The 17000-nt window shown below is 40.0% G+C and overlaps 1 protein-coding gene across 3 annotated transcripts in view; it reads right to left on the bottom strand.

Moving 5' to 3' along the window:
- SPAG9 (sperm associated antigen 9) overlaps positions 1-15820 on the bottom strand; it is a 106440-nt gene extending 90620 nt beyond the window's left edge. For 2 of the 3 annotated variants that reach the window (XM_073310894.2, XM_073310897.1), the window contains exons 1-2: positions 15390-15819; positions 6507-6627 (exon numbers count right to left, since the gene is read on the bottom strand). In XM_073310894.2, coding sequence (XP_073166995.1) covers positions 6507-6627; positions 15390-15695 — 427 coding nt within the window. In that variant the 5' untranslated portion in view covers positions 15696-15819. Of the gene's footprint in view, positions 1-6506; positions 6628-15389 lie in introns of all 3 variants that reach the window. The other variant, XM_073310895.1, reaches the window with a different exon arrangement.
- Between the last annotated feature and the right edge of the window lie 1180 nt (positions 15821-17000).

Here is a 17000-nt window from a genome sequence, read left to right as displayed (position 1 = left end):
TTAGCAATGCTATCACAACAACATCCAGTAAGTAATGAAGTGTTACCAAATCTTGCCACACAATAAGCCCCTTTAAATGCACAGAAAGTTGAGGGAAGCAGGAGAAGAGAGAAAAGGAATGTAGCCAAAAAAGAAGCAGGTAGCAGTATCCAGGGAATTGAAAGGGGACATTGTGCCCCATACTTTGGTACCATAGGACAGACATCTAAATAGGTGTCTCAGCTAAAATGGGAGAGATGACACTAACACAGTATAATTAGACTACCTTATGAAATGAGAAGAGTTCAGAATGATGGGTATACCAGTACGATTTTCACAATGCCAACCTCTCAAATCATTTTTTGCAATCCACCTGTCATGTTTTATTTGTCAGGCATCAACTGAATTTTTTGTCCCATTCCTCTTTTACACTCACTTTCGATTAATCGTCTGTGGAATGTTTGCAGTCTTGTTTTCAAATTCTCTGTGCCAAGTTGGCCATTGATGTAGCAGATGAAAAACTCATTAAAGTTTGATTGGTGCTCTATTTAAGTACTCAAAAACCCAGTACTTCTAGCAAGATGTATACTTCAAAAATTTTAGAAAGGTTTGCTAGTCAAGTTTCTAATCCTTGAATTCTATGTTTCTGATGACTGCTGTTCTAAAAGCAAAATGCAATTCTCTCTCAAAAAACACTTACCAGTACTAAATTCTGCTTCTAGAACAAGCCTGTTTCCAAGCAATTAACATGAATTAACTTCCAAATAGAAAACTAATAACTGTTTTAGATAGCAACTATTCTGATCAGAAATGGCACTGAAACAGAATGCCAAGCCTGCACTGCCTCCAATAGCCTTAATGTGCCTACCGCATTAGAGATGCCAAATCCGAACAATCAGAAGTCTTCACATTAAATGTAGTAAAGCAACCATACATAAACTGATTATAGCAGAAACTAAACAGTATAAAAATGTGGCATTCTATGGTGTTATGTACTGTGAACACGTAACAAATGCATCTTGATTTAAAAAGACATTCTATAGTAAATGTAAGCAAGTCCATTTTTTAAAAATATATTAATGTTTGAGGGCTTTTTAGAAATCCAGGTACTCAGACTGAAGTTAGATATTCAGTCTTTAATTCAATTTTTGTAGGTTATTTTAAGGTTAAAAATTTTAAACACACATTAATAGTATTAGTTTGTCAGATCACTTCCAAACCCCTCATATTTCTTGCCTTAAAGGTGAAACATGGAGCACTCGATTTAGACAACAAAAACTGAATCAGCGCTATAAGAGAGGCAAAAGTAGAACTAAATTTAAACCACCATTCCTGAGTGTGCCACAACTACTGGCTAAAGAAATCCAATATTGTATAAAGATTAGTGAAGTGGCCTGATTTTAAAAGGTGCTGTGGACCTGCAACACAACTTTAACAGGAACTGCAGAGTCAGGCTGTAATTTAGCATTAAGAAGAGGCCAGACATGAAGCTAGCTTTCTCCATTAAGGCAACAATTTCCTCATGTAACTGCACAAAAAGGAATAAATGGAGTGATCTACCAGTCTAAATGCTAGACTACCACATTTTTTAGACAGATGGTAACAGGGGAGGAGTTAGAGTCCTGAGGTGAGCCTCTTCAGCTATACACAGCTGCAGCTTCTGACAGAGGATATCAGAAAAAAAATGCTCTGGCAGGCTAATACATACACCCTGTGCTGCTACAGTTACACTGCTTTAATATTCAAGCTAGCTAGATCAAAGCTACCTCAAGTATGCCTACACATGTGACAGTCAGACCTCTTACTGCAGTGCAGACATACCTAAAAGGAGACCTAACCCCCCCAAAGAAACTAGAAAAGGAAGATGGGTTTTGAATGAGCTAAGAGAGGCTGACCAGAATGTGTCAGACATTTGGAGACAGGAGGAGAAGGTTAAAAGCCATGAATGCTCTTTCTCCCAATTAAGAGATGGAGAATAAGCCAGACTCACCCCAGCTTTGGACAGAAAGGTTAAACCTAGGTAAGGAAATACGACTGTAGGTCTGCTATTTTAAATTCACTCCTCTGTTGCAAACCTTTTGGGCAAAATAAACCCTACTTTCTTTTCAAAAAGCTGTTTCTGTCTCCCTAAAAATATATGCTGTCACAGGTTCCCAAGAGGAAACCCTTGCCGAGACAAACCCTCATCAGACCTGCTGTATTAGTCAAGGTTGTTTCCAAATGGGTCTCCAGATTACAGCCACTGGGTGAGTGGCTGGATTGCAGGATCTCACTGCAGAGAAGTGGAAGCATGGGCTTAGCTTTTTAAAGAGATCCACTCAGGGGACTGGAAGAGGGTCTCAGTGGGGGCAGCCTACCCAGGGTCCGTGACACTGAGTTTACTTCGATAATTCTTATAGAAGTCTCTGTTTGAACATATCATATCTGAGGCATGTACTCCTGCAAAACGTACTCTGCAAAGATCCGCCCATAATATTCTAATCCACCGAGGAGCAGGGTCTTTGTCTAATCAAAGTTTACACTATAGCAAAACTGGAAACACCACATAACTGTTTTTCTTAAATTGAATACTGGAGTTAAGATGATCTGTATCGCCCTCCTTTTACATACTTCAGAGCACAACACAACCTAGCTCTTCAATCTCTACCCTTGCTGTAGATGCATGCATGTCACTAAAAAAAGCAACATTCTTCCTGTGAGTAAAATTTTTTATGTGAGAGAGGAGGAAAAGAGAGCTACACATTACTCATGAAGAGAAGACAGCTACACATTACTCATTAGTATTACAGAGAAATCATCCACCATGAAAGAAGGAAAGCTGGCTGAGGAGAAGGAACAAAAGGAGACAGGAAGGAGATGGCGCAAAAAGTGTGTTTTAATAAGTAGCATCCTGCTTAAAAGGGTGGAAATTGAGAACCAGTGCCAAGTAACATAGCATCTTGACTGGCAAGGTTGCGTTGTAGCCCAGCATTAGGAACTATATCTATCACTACCCTTTTTAAGTCTTTAATGTAACATTTTTCATCAGTTTAAGCAAATTTTAAAGCACCGCACATCTTGATTTTGATAAGTTAACATGAAAAGAATATTCACATTAACGAGTTTGTAGAGCATTTCTATACCTATGCTATGAACACCACTAGATTAAAACAATCTTGGGACATTTAACGGTAGTCTAGACAAAACACAAATCAATTAAAATCAATCTAGTACCAAATATTGTAGATCCTTCATCTTCAACTTATGATTTGTAGGGAGTGTTTTGTTTTTTTTAAAACCTTCTGCACTTCAGTTAGCTAAAACAATCAAAGTGAAATTAATTTATTTTCATTTTCATGTAGTCCACAATCTTTGTGTTGGAAATAATGCAGCAAAAACATAAGCCAAAATATATTTAAATTAATTTTTTCAAGTTTTCAGGAAGACATTTCTATTAGTAGGTTGTGAAAAATGTGTATAAGTGTATTTTGGGGCTAAATTACCAGAAAGTATCCCTCTAAAGTGAAAGAGTTCTATTTAAAAACTAGTTTTCTGTAAATACTAGATCCCCCACTTAGGACAGAAAAGTAATTGAGCAATTCCTCTTTTCTCATTATAAAACAGGCTAATCAGGATTAGAGGTGAAGATGCTCTCACTTCTAAAGCCTCAGTTTACATTTCACTTAGAAGTAAACTTATTCCCACATTACTGACTTTAGCACAACAAACAGCTATTCTCCTACTCCAACAATATGCCACAATCAAGTTACATCAGTGTTTTAAGGTAATTTTACATAATAAACTAGCGTAGAACAAAACATCTCTGCCTCCAGCAGAATAAACTAGACTAAGGAGGATGCTTCATTAGTGGACCTGTATTGGAAGAATGTATATCTGAAAGTTAGTCAAATGACTAAATAAAGTCTGCATTCAGTACTTCAGCAACTACTCGCAAATGACATACAATTTTAAAAAGTATATTTCAATTTGTTTATCTTCATGCAATTGAGGCTTCTTTAAAATAACCCAAAATATTACATTTTAAGAAAAACAATAGGTTGAAATAGCTGTTTCCTGGAAAGACAATGGTCTAAGCAGCTCCAAATGTTCCAGAGACCCTTTTTTATCAATGACTAACACATTTATGATACTGAATCTCGTAGAAGCCATGGACACACCACATTTGCCCTTCTGGATGCTGCAGAAATACAGAACACCCTCCCAAAATGCATTACTCTGATTATCAGACTGGAAAAATACCAGAATTCAAGGTTTATAATGGTGGTAATAAAACTATTTTCTGTTCATGCCTGGTCCAGCAAACTGGACAAGAAGAAAAATAGATATCATTAGGGCATCTGCACTTATTGCCAATCTACTGAGGTCAGTTCTGGCTGATTTCCCAAACTCTAAAAGGTAGATGGACACACCTAAAATGCCATCAACTTCCAAAAAGCAGCCTGTCATTCCTTACAAGAGATTCCTGCTCAAGCCGAGACAAGAGGAGAAAAGTAAACTAGGGAGGATTAGGAGTAGTAATTGGAAATGGAAGTGAGGAACTACAGATGGCCATTTTATGATGAGCATGAACAGGAAAGTGGTGTTAATAAGAGAGGTCCAATACTTCTCTAGGCTAAATGAAAGCCACCAAGACTGCCACATTAAGAAAAAATGAGACTTTGCTCTAGAAAAAATATGGAGTCTCATTCATCTCCTGTTTGGGATTTCAGTGAGTTTCTCTTACATTCCTAAGTTTCGGTCTTTTGTACTTAAGGTATTTTCTCCTCTAATGTAATCATCTTGGGTCCTGTTATCATACATAATCTTTTGCCCTGGGCTCTGAAGGAGGTCAGTCTAGAATTTATTCTAATCTTTCAGCAGGCCACAGGCTAGGGCCCAGCACCAAACACACCCTGAAAGGTCTTCATAGCTAGAGCCCGGGAGAGTGGAAATGATCTCTCAGCAGACAACTGACGTTCTCAAAGAAGCAAGGTTGAAGCAGGAGATTCCAATAAAGAGCAAAGATGGGGGAAAATTTTCAGATTAAACTTTTTTGCCAAAAATTGAAAATTTAGGTCAACCAATCCAACCAATTGTTTCAGTCCAAAAAAGTCAGCATGTTTGATTGATATTTTCTAAACAAAATGTTATGACTTCATTTCAAATTTTATTTCAAGTTTATTAAAAAATTATGAAAGGTATAAAAACTGAAAACAAAATCAAAATGTTTCATTTTAGGTCAAATGAAACATGAATTTGATTTGTGTCAAAAAATTCTGAAGTACTTCATTTCACTTCACATCAATACAAAACAAAAACCTTTATTTTTCAGTTCAGTCACCAACCCCCGCAAAAAAAAATTTGGTTATTTACACGTCTCACACACTAAGGGCTTGTCTACACTACCCACCAGATTGGCAGGCAGCGGGTCAATCGAGCAGGGGTCAATTTATCGCATCTATATGTTGATTTATCGCATCTACTCTATCGACTGATGAGCACTCTCCCATCGACTCCGGTACTCCACCAGAATGAGAAGCGCAAGCCAAGCCAACGGGAGAGTGTCAGCTGTCGACTTACTGCAGTGAAGACACCACGGTAAGTAAGATCCAAGTACATAGCTGAAGTTGTGTATCTTAGGTAGGGCTCGTCTACACTACCGCGGGGGGTCTAAGAGTCCTCTTAAAAGCAGAAAAGTGGAAAGAGTCAGTAATCAACATCAATTTATAGACTGAATGCTTTTTGCGCAGTAAGGCTATGTCGACACTACCCCTTAAGTCGGTATAACTTACGTCGCAAAGGGTGTGAATAACCCACCACCAAATGACAAATTACACCAACCTAAGCGCTGGTGTGGACAGAGCTATGTCAGGGGGAGAGCTTCGCCCATCAGCTTAGCTGACCCCACTAACTGGGGATGGATTAAGTTGATGGGAGAGCACTCTCCCGTTAGCTTAGAGCTGCTACACCAGAGAGCTTACAGTGACACAGCTGCATCGATGCAGCTACATCACTGTAAGCTCTCTAGTATAGCAATAGCTTAAGACTTATACCCTGACCTGAAAAGAGTTATGTAAAATGAAGGTAGTGTTGTGTCAGAGAGGAGGAGGATAAAGGAATCATCAGAACAAAATGTGTTAGCATCTAAACTTCTGTCCTAGTTACAGGTGGAACAACATTTAAAGCTAGGTTTCAGAGTAGCAGCCGTGTTAGTCTGTATTCGCAAAAAGGAAAGGAGGACTTGTGGCACCTTAGAGACTAACCAATTTATTTGAGCATAAGCTTTCGTGAGCTACAGCTCACTTCTGAGCTGTAGCTCACGAAAACTTATGCTCAAATAAATTGGTTAGTCTCTAAGGTGCCACAAGTCCTCCTTTCCTTTTTATTTAAAGCCAGTTTAAGTGCGTGTGTCAAGAGTGGTAGACCAGGCATCAGAAAAAGATTTGTCATGTATCACTATTGTAGGCTAAATTAGAGTGAAAATTAACATTCTGAAGTCATAATGTAATCAGAGTGCAGTTACAGCACAATAAGCCATTTCTACTTACTTTGATCAGCATAATTTTTTGCTTTCAGTTCAAGCTGTCGTGTTTGTGATTCTAATGATTCCACTCGGGTCTGTAAGTCCTTTTTTTCTTGTTCTTGAGAATCTTCAAATTCAATGAATTTCTGACAAAAAACAAATAAAATATTCAATACTGTGGTTAGACACTGAGCAGCAAGGTTAGGATTTTCAAAGAAGTCAAAGTTAGTCCGCTAAAGCTCACAAATTCAAAGGAAGTGGGTAGCTAACTCCCTCAGGCCTTTTTGAAAATCCTAGCTTAACTTTTATTAAGAAGAATATATAGTAGTTTACTTTTCCTGAAACACTAAGCTGCAGAATTTCAAACATTTTAGCTACTGAACGGTAGTTCTAACTAGCGTGCCCATTTTTCAAAGTCTTAAGGTACCTAAATTAGGGTGACCAAATCTGCAAGTTGGGCTCCTCTACTTCCTCTTACTTTTTACATGTAATTATAGACTTTTTTCTTACTCCAACAAAGAGGCTTTTTTGCTTTTAAAGATGTAAACCTTACCACCTTCCTGCCTCTAAATCTGTTCAGTCCTGTCCATATACTGGAAGAAGTGTGAGGAGCTCCACGGGACTTCTAATGTAAGTTTTTCCTTCCCAGCTCCTACTGTAGTACAACAAGCAACAATGCTCTGACAACATGATAATGCACTGCCCTCTAACTATTAAGTATTGTGTGTCACTTTCAGATCAATACCGAGTCAACACCCATTCTGGATTTACATGAAGTGTAGAAAATTAATCCTATTCTCTTAAGTAGAATAAATTCTTCATAAGCCAACCTGTCTTACAAAGAGTAAAATATGAAGTATTGGAAACAGTACCTATTTGTTATATAGGCTATAGAAGAGCTAACATGAAACAAGTCTTGAAGACCTGATAAAGAAAGGTGAGTAATTCAACTATCAACATCTTAATCATCAGCCAGACTACTAGTCCTCATGTTGTAACAACTAGGATCATGACCATAGCTTTATAGGATCATAAATAGAACAGTTTCATTTCCATAAACTATTCTCAGACTGATTTCCACTCCTGAAGGTAGAAAGCAAACCGTGGGAACTTGAATAACATTTACAGTTTAAGTTTATAGTGAGCACACAGCATGCCATTTACCTTATGTAGCATTCCAGTGTTCATTTTTGGAGCATTCTGTCCAAATTAACTTCCCTTGATCACTTGGCCAATAAGGTGTAATCGAAAAAACTTTAGAGCAGTGCCAAGCAGACTAAGTTAACTTATTTTAGAGTAGCAGCTGTGTTAGTCTGTGTTCGCAAAAAGAAAAGGAGTACTTGTGGCACCTTAGAGACTAAAATTTATTTGAGCATCCGATGAAGTGAGCTGTAGCTCACGAAAGCTTATGCTCAAATAAATTTATTAGTCTCTAAGGTGCCACAAGTACTCCTTTTCTTTTTAAGATAACTTAGTCCTCTACAACCACTCTGGCCCTTCCTAACCATAGATACTTACCTTCCAGCACAAAGTATGATCACACGCAGCTACCGAGCATCCTAAAATCCTTTGTAAGAGGGACTGAACACAAGTGGGAGTGGGAAAGAGGAAAAACAGGAAGTGTGTGTTAAGGAACAAATGCCAGCAGTACTGCTGCCATCCAGTTAGAATTACATCCAGGAATCAATTTTTTAATACTAACCTTTCCATCTAATAGTTATTACTATTCAATAGCCTGCGAGTAAAGTTTATGATCTGAGTCCAATTCCTATATAGGCATTTATGCAAAATTAATTTCTACTAGCAGCTAAAATCCCATGTTGTCATACAGATGTGGCGGCTAGGCCAAGTAATCCACTATCTGTGTTGTCTCCCTCATACAATGATTAAAAATGGCCAAGTGTACATTATGCTTAATCAACTCTCACATACAACTCTTATTAACTTTAATACTGAGTGGGGGGGGGACGACGACACAGCAGTCTTAACATGCATAGCAAAGTTTTAAATTGGGAGTTAAAGACACGCAAGCTAAAAGTGTTTAATGAAAGTTAAAGTTCTAGTTCAGTTGTTTCAGGTAACGTTAGTCTTCATTGTTCACACAAATGGATGCATGAGTAATTTAAGTATAACAGTACAGTAATGGTATTATATGCAAACTGTGGGAGTACTGTGATGAACCAAGTTGTTGTAGTTCCAATATCACAAGTGTCCAACAAGCAATGCTTTATTGTAGCTACACTGTACATAACACTTAAAGTTCTAGCTAACTTGTTTTGATTCTTTCAGGGATGGCTGGAAAGTAATAATAAAATAGTCCAGTTACTAGCTTCATTTCATAGTAACTAATACAATGTGTGGTTACATATTCTAGTATTCAGCATATATAATAATGAAGATAACAGAAAATAACCTAAAGCCAGAAAGCTAAAACGGTTACAGAAAGGGTGCGGTCTTATCTTCTGAAAATGTTTTTTCCCCCCATCTCCTGACTGTGATGTGTGGAAGTGAGATCAGCATGAGGAAGTAAATCAGATGCAGAAATATGCATAAGAAACTAAACTCAAAGCTATGCATAGAGTGAGCACAAGACCTGTAGGTCTTTGGCAGTGCATAGGTCTTGTGCTTACCCTCTGCACAGGGTGAAATTCACTCAGCATATTTTGTAGGTAATGGACTTCTAAAGTTGATGACAAAAAAAATGAAAGTGATAGGTGAAGTTCTAACGACTCAAAAGTACTTTTCCAGTTCAAATGATTATACTTGAACTGATCCAACGGTCTAAAAAAGGGTGGACTTTAAAAACCACAGAAGTTACATCTGTAGGGAAAGCATACCACCTCAGAAAACAGACCAAAAAAAGCACTCTCCTTCGCATAGGAGAAAGCTGAGCTTTCTCTATATTTCTGATCTAATGACAATAGGAAACAGGGGTCTTTATACGTATGGAGGCTCCTTTCGGTGACAGACTCCTTGACCTCACTGCAAGTTCACTTAAATCATCAATCCTCACGCTGTCACACATGGAGCACTGGTGGCCCAGGGAGCTCATTCTTATGGACCTAAGAGCTGGCAGGTCTTATGGCACTCCTTGTTTCCAATCGCAAAGAGCGGCCTATTCTTTACCAATATTACTCATCCACACAAGCAATTGCTGTAGTTGTAACAGGGATGATATACGATTATGAATAAGATTAATGAGAAGTTGGGAAGACAAGTGGTCCACATGATGATCTATTAAGATGACGTTGATATAGGACTCCTGTGTGAACAAGTAGCTTTTCAAAAATATCATGTCAAAGTTGATTGTCACTCTTGAGACTATTCCCCACAAATATTGCATTGAAATAGCTTGTTCACAATTGTTTATATCTAACTTTTATGATCTATCATCAAATTTTAGATTATCCATAAAGGGAAATAGAGAGAGAATTCATAACACTTTATGAAAGCACTTTATTTCTACAGACCAATGCAGCAAGAAATTTAATACAGACCAACCAGCAAGAAATTCTGATTAAGCCAAATTACCTAAATGCACTGTTTTCTATTCATACTATAAACTTGAAGAAAAGTGCTTTCATATAAGCTGTTACATGGCTATCATAGGACTCAATGCTGTTCATATGACAGCGCTTGGAGCAAAATGCGAAGAGAAGCAAGAACAGCTGATGCTGAAAGACAAGTAAATGGTTTTGTGGTTCTCTGCTTTAATGAAGGGAGTTCATATTTAAATTTATTAGTTTATACCAGTATTCCGATGAACTGCTGGAAGAAGGAGTGAACAGTTTAACTATTTCCCTTTGTTTTAGTAATATTCACTAGTGAAATATATGGTGTAAAAATACGACCGGAAACCAGAAACATACAACTTGCACTTTTGTAACTGCTTCTACCGCACCACATTAAAGTAAGCAAAAGAAAATGGGCAAGAATAGGTATAAACACAACTGCAACAGCATTGTCAAATGGAAGCAAATTAACAATTTCCTGAAGTCACGTGTCACATGAGTGCAAAAGATTAGCAACAATTTTACTTCTGAATCAGCTGTTTTTATTTCCATTTTAATGTCATCACCGCACATAAAACCAAATATAGATTTAGTTTTTCATCCTTTTACACAATTTCTTCTGGAGCTGCTCAGGACTTAGCTAAAAAACACACCAGTTTTCAAATTAAGGTTGTTGTGGTTTTGCTTGCTTGTTTGGTTGGTTTTTTAACTAGTTAAAGGTAATTCTCTTGCTCATTCCACTGCTATTTTAAAGATTTACACTGGACAATCTAAAGAGATGCTAAGGACCTAAGTTCTATTCAAGGGGAATTATGTTCTATCCAAAACAAAAGAATATTCACCTACGAAACAAAAGAATATTCAAAATAGGTGAAGTTATTCAAAGGGACAGTACCAACTTATTTCTATTTTTGCCCATATTGTTACAAGTAACACCTAACATGAACGTAACTGGGAGATTAGAGAAAAACAGACATTTCTCTCAAGTTTACTTTTTGCATCCGACAGCACTATGCAGAGTTCGAGTTGCTATTTCCCTGTGTAGTCAGTTTTCCCTGTTTATGTAGATCTTCCACACAGCAAAAGCGGTGGGAATAAAAAACATTTTCAAAAATAGGGAATTTATTGCAAAGCCACAGAAATTGGCAAGGCAGCTCAGCTTAAACTACTTTTAACTTTTAAAAGTGACTAGATTTCAAGGTAACATTCCTTTAGAAGTGAACTGACGTTGAGGACCAACTTCAACAATTCTATCAAATGACATTTTACAAAATATCAATTTGTAGCAAGCATTCCCCAAAATTTAGATGAACATAACAGCAATTCAACATGCCATGTAAAGCCACTCCTTGGTTTTAGTAGTTAAATTACACTAACACTTAATACTTCTTCAAAGCACTTTCTAGGTATTAATCTTCACAACACTCATGAAAGGCAGCTATATTTCCCATTTTGCACACTGCAAAATAAAGAAGGTATTTAAGTGACTTGCCCAACACCTCAGTACATAAACAGCAAAACCAGGGCTGGACCATAAGTTCCTGGCACTCAGATTCATGCTCCATCCACTTGATTACTACTTACCATAGATCAAAAACTACACATTGAAAGTATGTGACATTCAAAATGTCAAATCTGGATAAGAGTTCTACTCTTGTAAAAGTTAGAGTATTTGAGTTTGCTCACTGCTGAATAAGAGTAATTTTAAATATTTAACACTGTTAACCTGAAATCCTAAGCAGAAAAACTTTAGCCATGGTCTTCCTCACTATTTCTAATTAGTCTACAATACTTAAACCCATTTAATGGGAAGCTGGAAACTAATTTCCTTTTCATGCTTACAAAAAAAAAATGTATGTATTAAAGACGTCAGGTTTCAATAATAGGTTCATTTAATAAGTTATGGGGCAAGTCTATAAACCCAAACCCCAGATAAACGTTTCTTTGCTGAAAGAAACTGCTTGTGGCTGTTGTGCTGTTTTTAAGCCCAGTAGTAACATTAAGCAATTATGTGACTCAAAGCTCCCGTAAAACTTTTCTGCCACCTCCCCATAGCGAAACATAGACCTGTGTGCTCCTCCAGGAACTACTATCAGAAGTATATTTATAAGACACAGCAACATAAAAGTTCTTTTCTTCCTCTTCCTCATTTCTTTGTTGCTTGTTACTTAGACTATACTGGAACCTTTATTAACAAATTTTCCTAATTCTCATTTTGTAAATATAAATGGTCACACAGCAGTCACATGCAAAACACTGGCAAAATATCCAGATATCCCATCTTCTCAATTTTCATTTAAACCAGGAAACTGAACAAACATCACATGAATAAAGTTTCAGAGTAACAGCGTGTTAGTCTGTATTCACAAAAAGAAAAGGAGTACTTGTGGCACCTTAGAGACTAACCAATTTATTTGATGCATCCGATGAAGTGAGCTGTAGCTCACGAAAGCTTATGCTCAAATAAATTGGTTAGTCTCTAAGGTGCCACAAGTACTCCTTTTCTTTTTATGAATAAAGTTATGCAGGCAGCTTCTTAATGATTATGAAAACTGATCACATGCATCAGTCATTGAAGAAATGACTGGCACCCAAAGAATAGCTAAAAGAAGCAGATTTTAACTTCTCATTTTTGGAGATCATTACCAAAAGAAACCCACAATCACAACTTGCATCATGTCACACAATGCTAATGAGGAAGAAATACAACAAAAATGGGAGCTTACTGATTAAAGAACAGTGAAGCAAAAAAGGTTCTGAGTTAAGAAACAACATAAATATTCATCATCAAGCTACGCCAAAGAAAAAAATTCCTATAATGATAGCGAGAAAGGGGGAGAGAATTATTCAGAATAGTCAAAAGTTGGGAAGCCAAGCAATACCAGGTTTTTAGTAGACAATATGGAAAAATATCGTAAGCATTAGGTCAATCAAGCAACAGAAGAGTTCACCCAAATAAGTCAAAGGACTATCAAAGCCAACCATTTGTTAAAAAATTGCCCCTTAAAAGAAAGCAATAGTATGAATCTGCAACTCATGTACCTTCCCCCTCATTTTATTTCTGCTGGTTACCCTTTTGTAGAAGCATCTTTGCATTAGTACCAAATATTAAAAAATGGGTGCTATGACTGTATTTGGAAAATGCATATACATCTTTGACTGTATCATGCATTTTTTAATTTATCATACATATGTTAATGGAGTAATTGAAAATGGCCTGTGAGTACTACAGGTGTGCGTTCATGTTGAAAGGACAATCAGTGTGTTCACATTTGAAAACATTGCCTTAAAGTTAGTTGCAGTTTCAGCGACTATCAATAAGGACTTTTGCTGTAATTGAGTAACAATTTTAGTCTACATTATATTGGTCACCTCAATTGTCTTATAGAAATAGAACACTACTATACTGCCATAGATATACCTACAGGTGCGCACTTCTGAAAAGTCCATAAGAGCTGGAACAACATCACATTTTGTTCCTGAGCTTTGTTATAGTTTCTGTTCCATGTTGCCGAGACCCTTTTTTTCATATTTCACCTTAGTATGAACCATCTTTGCAATATAGTCATGAAACTTTACCAGTCCATGAAAATAAGTCAAATACCCCCTCTTCCTTTTCACCTTGATAATAAAGTGAAATTCAATCACCTATCAATAAACTGATTCCCTTGGGAGTTAATGAGCAATTAATTTTGCAAATCTGGTATAGAAATTTATCATTCTTTTTATTGGTTTAGACAAAAACTAGACGCAAGTCTTTAGAGCAAAGATGTGTGTATTCATACTGTATTTCTTTATAATTTTATAATAAACATCCTTTGTTTTGTAGTCTTCTTGCCTGTTCAAGTGTGACCTGTAGCAATTTGTACCTTAACCTTTTTTCACATGATTTTAGAATTATTTGCATTGCACTACAGAGTTAATTTTACTAGGCTTGTAAAACAACTCTTTCTAAGTTAAAATAAGACAACACTAGTACGGAAAAAGACTACTTTCAGAAACAATGCTTTTCAGTTTTCAAAACAACAGAAAGTAAAGAACATGAAGATGAGTGCAGGAGAAGAAGCCTATGTCTGGACATGGCAGTTGGCTAAATTAAGGATGATGGTTTCACTCCAATTTTGGAGAGATAGTGTGTTGGAGGAAATAATTAAAGCAACAGTGCGGGACAGTATTGTTTGACACTTTTACACAAGGGATGCTTTACAAATTTTTACTCTCTGAAATAAGAAACTGGATGATCTACCTTGACACACCCAACCGTGGAGCTTATTATGTGGTATCATCACTGAAGGACTATGCTACTGAACTATCTCTAGCCACCTGCTGCTCATCTAAAGCTTCCATCCACCAGCCCAGGGAGTTACAGCCTGAACAGCACTGCCGATTTCTACACACCACATAATGTATCATTTTTCAGTCACACCCACACAAGATATTTATAAGGAAGGACAATAAAAATAACTACTGAGCGTCTTAACTTTAGAAAATTCACAGTGGGGAAGTTTGAGATACTGATTCATTTAATGTTTGGTTCCTTGACTACTCTAGCAAATAGTATTGTTCTTCTGTCTGACCCATGTGAATAAAAGAAAAACAAAATCTTCTCGCGCTGTTCTAGTCAGTTATTTTAAGAGTCCCAAAGAAAGAAGAGCCACATAAAAGAGTGGAAGCTGTGCACTGAGATAAACAGCTTGCTGTAATTAACTCTGTATTGCCATTTTCTAACTCTGCATTGTCTATTCCTAAAAAAGGAATATGATGTACAATACATTCCTCTGACCAGGATGCTATGCGTCAGTACAGTCTGAAGAAAGGGGGAAATATCTGTTTCCTTACCCCTACAAATAAGCCACTTGTTTAGCCATGATATGGCCATCTCTACACCTCAGATGAGTTGGTACAAAGTTGGGTGTCTGTGTGTGACCTACCTTGTATGGGAACCAGGTGAAGCCAGCCTACTACAGCCTAATACTCTGGCACGCTGGGAAGTGGGGTAGCTCCACCGTCCCACCAGCATGGGAAGAGGATGTTAAAGCACCCTGCACTTCGCCCTACGAGGTGGAAGCGAGTCCCGGGAGAAGGAGCTCGAAGCCTCCATCCCACTCCCAGGAAAGGAAACTAGGCTTAGGAAACATACAGCCGGCCCCGGACCTCGTCGGCCCGGCCCCTACTCTCACCCTACCGCGACCCTTATATTGCTGTATCCCAGGAGCATCCGAGCCCGGCTCCCCCGCCCTCCTCGGCTTGCTCTAGCGGCCCCACCTCCCAGGTCCTGCCGAGCCAGTAGGGCGGCCCGGTCCCCTCAGCTGTGCCACGGGCCAGTCCCGCATCCTCGCCCAGCGCCGCCGCTAGCTCGTCCCTGTGAGCAGCCCCCGACCCCGCGGCCCCCTCACCTCCTCGGCCTGCTTGCGCAGCGCCTTCTCGCGCTCGTACTGGGTGAGCAGCTGCTCGTTGTCGTCCCGCAGCAGCTCCAGCTCCACGCTGGCCTCCTGGCTGTGCGCGCACACCGAGTCCAGGTTCTCCAGCACCGCCACCACCAGCGGCATCAGCTCGGCCACCACCTCCTCGTCGTAGCGCCCGATCAGCCGCTCGAACTCGCGGTAGATGGAGCCCGCCAGCCCCGACACCCGCTCCGACATCATGGCGGGGCCCGGGCCGCCCGGGTCTTCCTGGTACACCACGCCGTCCGCCAGCTCCATGGCCTCGGTGCGGCCGGCCCGCCTGGCTCCTTCCCTGACAGGGCCCGGCCGGGCGGCGGCTCTCAGCGCCTCCTCCCCACTCTGCGGCGGGGCCTGGCCGAGGGCGCGGGCGCACCGCACTGACCTCACCCACAGCGCCGGGGCGGGGCGCGGGGCAGCGGCGTCACCTGGACAGGGCGGGGCCGCATGCGGTGTACGGGGGAGGGGGAGGGGGAATGACGCGCCTGCGTCGCCGGACTCACCGCGGCACAGGGGCGGAAGCGCGGGCCACGCTAGAACGTGTGGGGCGGGGCTTGCGTGGGGGGGGCGGGGCTTGCGTGGGGGGGGAGGGGCGAGGAGTCGCCGGAGGCGTGTGGGCGGGGGACTGAGGTCCCTGGGGCAAGGGGCAGGGTCTCTGCGGGGAAGGTCCTAGCAGGGGAGGGGAGCAGCCCAGTGGTGCTGGGGAGACAGCCTGGGGGAGGGGCTTAATGAGGACGGGAACGGAGTGGGCGGGGCCTGTTGGCTGAGGGAGAAAAGGTGAGGGGCATGTGGGGGGGGGACTGTCAGGGTAGGAATGACGTGACCTGCAGGGGGAGGCTGCGCTAAGGGAAGAGGCATCTGTATCAGAGGCTTTAGCCTTTTGGGGGCTAAGGGGTGGGGAAGGGTGTCTGACCTCACAGAAAGGAGAGAGTGGGGCGGGGAGAAGGGATAGGTGGGTCCACACTTAAGTCTTGTGATGTTTTGTAGGGGATCCAGGCCAAGAGCCTTGAGTCAGCCTTTGTGTCATATGGGTGGGGCAAGGCATGGGGAGATAATACATGTGGCAGTATTCCACTGTAGCCAGCTCCTGCTTCCTGAACATCTCAGTCAACAAGAAAATACATTCCAGAAAAATGACATCAACAAGTCTTGAGGAAACTTGAGGCATTTATACTGCTGAATGCTGCATAAATGGTCTGAAGTAAATAGGCTGAACTTCAAAAAGGACAAATGCAAAGTACTCCATTTAGGATGGAACAATCAGTTGCACACATACAAAATCGGAAGTGACTACCTAGCAAGGAGTACTGCAGAAAGGTATCTGGAGGTCACAAGCTAAATATGAGTCAACAGTGTTACACTGTTGCAAAAAAAGCAAGCATTTTCCTGGGATGTACTAGCAGGAGTGTTGTAAACCAGACACAACAAGTAATTCTTCCACTCTACTCCACACTGATTAGGCCTCAGCTGGAGTACTGTGGACAAATTGGAGAAAGTCCAGAAAAGAGTAACAAAAATGATTAAAGGTCTAGGAAACATGACCTATCAGGGAAGATTAAAAAAAAC

The sequence above is a fragment of the Lepidochelys kempii genome, chromosome 14 (genome assembly GCF_965140285.1).
Source record: "Lepidochelys kempii isolate rLepKem1 chromosome 14, rLepKem1.hap1, whole genome shotgun sequence".
In the NCBI taxonomy this organism is placed as follows: Eukaryota; Metazoa; Chordata; order Testudines; family Cheloniidae; genus Lepidochelys; species Lepidochelys kempii.
Note: the sequence above shows the minus strand (reverse complement) of the source record. Positions and strands in the feature narration are given on the sequence as shown.